Below are 7,387 nucleotides of genomic sequence, written 5' to 3'. Positions count from 1 at the left end.
TACCTTTCTTTAGAAAGTTTGTAATAGTTGGAAACATGACCCCATAGTGTCTTCTCGAATGTTTCCCATGTTCTATCAACATCTTCAAAATACTCCCTGAAACCATCAAAACAACTCTTCAGAAGTTGGTGTGCATGATCATGTAAAAAGAAATGACAGTCCAGAGATGGGATCAAATCATCAAAAGAGAAACAGCTCCACGTACTGCTCATTTACTTAAGCACAGAGACCTATTTTCCCTCGTAGCAGCCCAGTAACTCATGTAATTACGAAAAGCAAAGTAAGCTAGCGGNTTGCGGACTGCAGAACAAAGATATATGTATATCAGTAATTTTGAGATGAACCAAAAGATATGTAACATTTGATATTTTAGTAGAGTTACGAGCTTAACAACAACGAATAACTTATTTCAACATGGAGCAAACCCCAAATATATACTTAAGCCCCAAGGTCTGGCTAACAACATGAAACAAAGAACAGAGCATTACATAAACTACGTCTTGTCATATATAAATTCTCATATCTAACTACCGAATAACTGATACAGTCCAACTATGTCCCTCTTATCTTATGACATTGCTTTCTTCTTTAAACTAACATCCTAGCCTCACTCTTATAAGAAAATAGCAAGAATCATAATACTAATATAAGGCAGTAGAGATATAAAAAATTGGAATTAGACAGAGAGGTCGAGCATAACCATATATTTACTCAAAATACCTTTCTTTAGAAAGTTTGTAATAGTTGGAAACATGACCCCATAGTGTCTTCTCGAATGTTTCCCATGTTCTATCAACATCTTCAAAATACTCCCTGAAACCATCAAAACAACTCTTCAGAAGTTGGTGTGCATGATCATGTAAAAAGAAATGACAGTCCAGAGATGGGATCAAATCATCAAAAGAGAAACAGCTCCACGTACTGCTCATTTACTTAAGCACAGAGACCTATTTTCCCTCGTAGCAGCCCAGTAACTCATGTAATTACGAAAAGCAAAGTAAGCTAGCGGGTGGAACAAATACAAACCTTAGCCTGCCAACCTCCTCTCCAGCAGCTGCTAATGCAAATCTCCGTTTACCATCAAGTGCTGTTAGTCTCTATGGAAGAACAAAAAGAATATTATTTCTTACACCAGATGTTCTCTTTCTCAAAAAGTGATGCAGTAAAAAATGCCTGGAATCCATGGGAAGAGGAACTCATGGNTATAAGAAAATAGCAAGAATCATAATACTAATATAAGGCAGTAGAGATATAAAAAATTGGAATTAGACAGAGAGGTCGAGCATAACCATATATTTACTCAAAATACCTTTCTTTAGAAAGTTTGTAATAGTTGGAAACATGACCCCATAGTGTCTTCTCGAATGTTTCCCATGTTCTATCAACATCTTCAAAATACTCCCTGAAACCATCAAAACAACTCTTCAGAAGTTGGTGTGCATGATCATGTAAAAAGAAATGACAGTCCAGAGATGGGATCAAATCATCAAAAGAGAAACAGCTCCACGTACTGCTCATTTACTTAAGCACAGAGACCTATTTTCCCTCGTAGCAGCCCAGTAACTCATGTAATTACGAAAAGCAAAGTAAGCTAGCGGGTGGAACAAATACAAACCTTAGCCTGCCAACCTCCTCTCCAGCAGCTGCTAATGCAAATCTCCGTTTACCATCAAGTGCTGTTAGTCTCTATGGAAGAACAAAAAGAATATTATTTCTTACACCAGATGTTCTCTTTCTCAAAAAGTGATGCAGTAAAAAATGCCTGGAATCCATGGGAAGAGGAACTCATGGTACCTCATAAGTGTTAACGATTTCTTTATCATCACTGAGAGACTCCCGAGCCGCAGCAGCTTCAACAGAAATTGACATCATACCCTCTACATCCTAGAAAAAGAAAAAGAGAATGTGGTATAAAATAAGTTGACATAAACTTGGAAGCATTTAAACATCTGAGACGACCATGCAGAGCTATAATATTCAAGTTCTGGGTAGAAAGACAAAATTGAACCAAAAACTGTTTGAGCATTACAATCCGTGCTCATTGGCGTATCTACCTTTAGGGTTTTGTTTAGATTATTCCTGGCATTACTCAGCAGCTTTATCTGGTCATGATTGTCAATCAATGTTTGACATTCCTGACAAAGCCTGTGGCACAAGAAGTGAAGTTAGAAGTTAAAAAATGTGAAAGTTGGTAACTCAGCTTCAAGAATCTCTAGTGAAGCAAAAAACATACTTGTCGATAGAAATGAAATTATCCCTCAGTTCATATATGGTCTTCTCAGATGAAGAAAGCGACTCTAACCCAGCTTGAGCTTGTTCAACCTGCTCAGCAACCATGGTACTGAGCTGTGCATCATTCGCCTGAAACAGCAACCGTCACCAGTAAGGTCATACCATTACCGGCAAAATTTGACAATGAAAGATAATGACAGCATAATCAAAACCTAACAATTACAAACCCAGCATCACTCAGAGATAACTGATAATCAGCGCAAGCGATATCTCTAAAGCCAATTCAGTTCCGATTCCAATTCAAAGCTGGGAACAACAACAAACCTGTTGACGAGCGATGTAATCGGCCTTAATCGAAGAAATAGACTGCAAAAGTTCAGGCAACGGTAAGAGCTTCGCGACCTCCCGCACAGCCGCTTCCTTGGCTTCCACACCAAGATCCTCGACCATCATCTTCGCTAGATCACCTTATTTAAGAACTCCGATCCTAAATTAAGCCTGTGTCTGCAAAAAACAAAGAAACTCATTCATTATCGAAGACTCCAAAACAATTACAATAAAAACACAGAGAGAGAATCAAAGAGATCTGGAAACAGAAGCGTAAAGGCTAAATAGACGCAAACCGAAGAAGTCATTGAGCAAAAAAAATCTCGAGAGCGAATGCGATTCTCCGACTTCAATTTTACTTCGCCGTTCTCTATGAATAAAGTGGTTGTGTTGAACGCAGATCAGCCGGAAGAGAAACAAAATTAACGATAAAAAAAAAATCTCCGGAACGAGTCTCTCTGATGGAAAAGTTCGGAAACGCTGAAATCCTTCGCCTCGCCGGTTTTTGATTTTTTTTTTTTTTTGCCAGCTGTTGTGTTTTACTGTTGTTCATTAACGCGAACGCTATATTCCGGCGACCAAAACGCAAATCTTAGCACCATGCTGATTGCTGGGGACTGGTCGTTCAATAAACGTGTACTATTTTTATTTTGAAAAAATAATATAAAAGTTAAATTGTTTGCATTCTGAAATACAGCATCATACATTTATAAATGTGAAAAATGTCATTAAATTCTCGAATTTAGCATTTTCGTTGATTTAAATTATGAAGTCTGAAAATATTAAAACAAATCATCAACCTTTTGTTGACTTATATTTAAATCACGAAGTCTTGTTGACATCGCCGTTTGAAGCACATCGTTAACTGGCCAAACGGAGATATTAAACAGGGTTTATTATCTGTTAAACAGTTCCGTTAGTTCGCCGTTATCTCCTTTAATCTAATCGAACATTCCTCACAAAATCCCCAAAATCACGAACCCTAATTTTCGATTTAGATGAGTTCTAGCTCGGAGACATCGGTGGTTGCTTCGTCCAACCATGGAGTGCCATCCAAGTGCATTTGTGGAGCCGGTGTGAGGATCTTTACATCGAGAACCGAAGAAAATCCTGGTCGACCGTTCTTCCGTTGTTTAACCAAAAGAGATCCAAGCTCGTGGACAAACAAAAGAGATGTAAGTAGTCATTGGTATGTTCAATGTTAATTATATGTGCAATGGTAAGTAATGGTTTCTGTTTTTGCAACAGGGACACTTGTTTAAGTGGGTCGAGGAGGCGGTGTATGAGGAAGTTGAAGATGCATTACCAAAACTAGGACTTATGGCGAATGAGATCGTGAAAACCAAATCCCAGGTTAATGAGTTGACTGCTGTGTTACTAGAGTTGAAGGAAGAAGCATTGTGGAGCAAAGTGGAAATCCGCAAGTTCAGAACGTTATTGAAAGTGTGTTTTGTGTGTGTTGTTTGTATTTGTGTTGTCTCAATTGGCATTGCTTACCTAGTGATTGGTAAAGCACAGCAAATGAAGTTTGTTCTCGGTTATTAGTGTGTGTTCCTTGATGAGTGTGTTTGTTTTGTTTGGTGTAATGGTATGTATGTTTAGTATTTGATGCCAAAAGAGAATGGTTTGTATGTGTATCTTTGGTATTAATTCAACAAACTTTCTCCATTCGGGTTTGTATGTTTAAGAATCAACACAAGAACAAAGTAGGAATTTAACTTAAAAAAGCATCCATGTTTAGACAACAAAAGAAAACACATCCATGTTTAGCAACAAACCAAAGCATCAAACCCATGTTTAGACAACAAAACAAAACACATCCATGTTTAAACACATCCATGTTTAGACAACAAAACAAAACACAACCAAATACATGGAAGCCATACACCAAAAAACTTAAACACCCGCAAACTGCAACAGCTTATCGGAGCATTCAAACCATGGACTCCAGCCTCCTAGTCCTTGTGTACGCGGTGGAGCTTCAGGAGCTTCCCACTATGTTGATGCACTCGTCTGTGTTGAAGCCCTCCTCCGTGTTGATGCCCTCCTCTGTGTTGTTTGCCTCCTCTGTAAGGGTTCTGCTCCTCCTTGTGATCCTCCAACAGATGGTTGTGAAGCTGGTTGTGAAGCTGGTTGTAAAGCTGGTTGTGAAGCTGGTCCTTGAGAGCCTTGTTCCCATGTTTGTCCTTGGCCAAACAATACATTCCTTGGTTCCTGATTCAAAAATTTACAAGTGATAAGTCGTAAGTCATAAAAATGTATAAGTCCTAATCATCACATCGAAAAAAATATGAATACAACAAACCTGATTCTTCCTTGGACGACCCCTTGGTCTTGCAGCTGGAGCTTCAACAGTCGGGTTTATACAAGATAACCTATTGTGTCCTTCTTGTTTACAGTTGCTACAAGTCATGACTCTTTCGTTGTTTGCCACTCGTGTGTTGCTTGATGAAGATGCACTTTCATACATCCCTTTTCTCCTAGCATGGTTATTTGGTCGACCCGGATTTCCTTTCCTCCATGGTGGTGGCAAGACTCCCAATCTGTTCATTTGAGGCCATTCCAACTGACCTTGAACAGGCTTAATACCATCTTTATAGGTTGCCCGCCACATTCTTGTTGTGTACCAATCAACAACATAATCTTGAACTTTCTGTTTCTTAGCTATGATCACAGAAGCAACATGGACACAAGGAATACCAGTCATCTGCCACTTAATGCATCCACAGGTAAGCGCATTCATATCAACAGAATAAGTCTCATCAACCACGTCATCAAAGATATCATCTCCACTGTCGTTATCAGTCTCGTCTTCCTCTTCTCTCGCACCCTCTCCAAACTCTGCTTTGAAGTCCTCGCAAAATAGTTCTTCTACACCAACACGGTTTCCATCTTCTTCGTCAAAGACTTGGTTTCTATCATCCTGGTTACCCTCTTCCTCTTCAGCAGCCTCGTACCCAACATCATCACAATCTTCATCGCCAACCACATCACAATCATCTCCACTTTGAGCACCTAAATCTTCAAAAGGACACGAATCACGCTCTTCTAAGGGAAGAGAAACACAATTATACGGAATAATTGTAGAACCTGAACCATCACCCAATTCAGGAGCAGTCAAATTGGGATCAGTCGAATCATTAGCATTCGACTCTTTTGCAATAGCCCCGTGCGCAAACGTTTCTCCATCTTTATCGGGCCTCTTCCGTTTAGGACGACGTGGTGAAAGCTTCTTTTCCTTAGTCATCGGTTCGATCCGAAGAGAAGATCCAAGGAGGAATCGCAAATTAGGGTTCGTGATTTTGGGGATTTTGTGATTTTGGGGACTTTGTGATTTTGGGGATTTTGTGATGAATGTTCGATTTAGGGATTAGATTAAAGGAAATAACGACGTCGTAATGATAACTAACGGAACTGTTTAACATATAATAAACTCCATTTAATATCTCTGTTTGGCCAGTTAACGATGTGCTTCAAACGGAGAAGTCAACAAGACTTCGTGATTTAAATATAAGTCAACAAAAGGTTGATGATTTGTTTCAACATTTTCAGACTTCGTGATTTAAATCAACGAAAATGCTAACTTCGGGATTTTAATGACATTTTTCCATTTATAAATGGTACGGGTTAACTAACCCGCGGTACACCGCATGCATATAATTTATATTTTATGTTGTATTTATTTGTTAAATATTAGAAGTTTTGTAAATATAAGAATAACTAAATTTTCCGGTTGTTGTGCGGCTAAATGTTTATATTGTTTTTTAACCTGCAATACACTTCATGATCATTTGCTGGTTATATATTTTTTTTTGTTTAGTGTTAGAGATTCTATTTTGATTTTTAATTATTATAACAGAAAATAAGGGATCTAAATACATAATAAGTAATTTATACATCACATTTTTCCTAATGATTTAATTATTTAACACAATCTTACTTAAATCAACTTGATTTTATGTCAAATATTATAATATTCTAAGTATTGATAAATAATTAAATGAGGATTTAACCTGTGTTAACACAAATTTAATAATATTTTATTAATTTCAATATGTCCTCTTTATAACTCATCTACTATATAACCACATTATATAGTATTTTAATATTTTTTTTTTAATTTTACATATTCGTAATAATTAATTTTTTATTAAGTTTATATATATGTTAATTATAATATTTAAATAAATACAATCGAAGTTTTTCTTACATTAAGAATCAAAACTCACAGGTTTTGGAAAACGAATTATAATCAAATTGTTGTTTTCTTTGTTTGCGAAGGATTCAGATTCAAAACACAACAGAATGTGTGATTAAATATTTGATAGTTTTTATTTCCATATTGATTGCTATTATTGTTTTAGTTGGAATGAAATTTAAAATATTAAGAAAACAAAATCTGAAATAATGTTAGTTTTGGAAACTTTTTAGGAGTTAATGTTGTAAATAACTTTTTAAATAAACAAAACTAAAATGGCATAACACAAAATGTACTTCAAAAATATTATTATAGATAGTTTTATTTTCATATATTTATAGACAGTAATAAAAAACCATTTTCTCTAATAAAAATCATGTCATGGAACAAACGAGTGGACAAAAAAAGTTAAAATCAATTGTAGAAAATTATTTTTGTAGATAAATAAAACAAAATATAGGGAAAGTGTCATTTGTGTGACACAGAAAACCCGAAAAATATCGAGAGAAAATATAAAGAATGTGTGACCGGAAAAAAAGAGATTTATTTATTAACCATTTTTGTAACACCTTTGCATGATATTTCAAAAACCCACAAGAACGATCGGCGAAGAAAAAAAAAAAAAAAAAA

At 36.3% G+C, this 7,387-nt stretch overlaps 2 protein-coding genes across 2 annotated transcripts in view; one reads left to right on the top strand and one right to left on the bottom strand.

The window, feature by feature from the left end:
* LOC104751021 (exocyst complex component SEC6) overlaps nucleotides 1–3,087 on the bottom strand; it is a 9,911-nt gene extending 6,824 nt beyond the window's left edge. The window contains exons 1-7 of the mRNA XM_010472889.2: nucleotides 2,856–3,087; nucleotides 2,557–2,736; nucleotides 2,234–2,361; nucleotides 2,055–2,145; nucleotides 1,795–1,884; nucleotides 1,616–1,686; nucleotides 1,310–1,402 (exon numbers count right to left, since the gene is read on the bottom strand). Coding sequence (XP_010471191.1) covers nucleotides 1,310–1,402; nucleotides 1,616–1,686; nucleotides 1,795–1,884; nucleotides 2,055–2,145; nucleotides 2,234–2,361; nucleotides 2,557–2,685 — 602 coding nt within the window. The 5' untranslated portion in view covers nucleotides 2,686–2,736; nucleotides 2,856–3,087. The remainder of the gene's footprint in view (nucleotides 1–1,309; nucleotides 1,403–1,615; nucleotides 1,687–1,794; nucleotides 1,885–2,054; nucleotides 2,146–2,233; nucleotides 2,362–2,556; nucleotides 2,737–2,855) is intronic.
* On the top strand, nucleotides 3,558–4,104 carry LOC104753785 (uncharacterized protein At1g43920, Chloroplastic-like). Its single transcript, XM_010475983.1, has 2 exons — nucleotides 3,558–3,734; nucleotides 3,808–4,104. The coding sequence occupies exons 1-2, from the start codon at nucleotides 3,558–3,560 to the stop codon at nucleotides 4,102–4,104; spliced, it is 474 nt and encodes a 157-aa protein (XP_010474285.1).

This window comes from Camelina sativa, chromosome 16 (assembly GCF_000633955.1).
Source record: "Camelina sativa cultivar DH55 chromosome 16, Cs, whole genome shotgun sequence".
In the NCBI taxonomy this organism is placed as follows: Eukaryota; Viridiplantae; Streptophyta; class Magnoliopsida; order Brassicales; family Brassicaceae; genus Camelina; species Camelina sativa.
Note: the sequence above shows the minus strand (reverse complement) of the source record. Positions and strands in the feature narration are given on the sequence as shown.

Bases quoted from the DNA above. Each gene is read 5' to 3' on its own strand.
- LOC104753785 (XM_010475983.1), top strand. From the start codon at position 3,558: ATGAGTTCTAGCTCGGAGACATCGGTGGTTGCTTCGTCCAACCATGGA. The intron at 3,735-3,807 runs GTAAGTAGTCAT...TTTTTGCAACAG, and splicing joins CGTGGACAAACAAAAGAGAT to GGACACTTGTTTAAGTGGGT.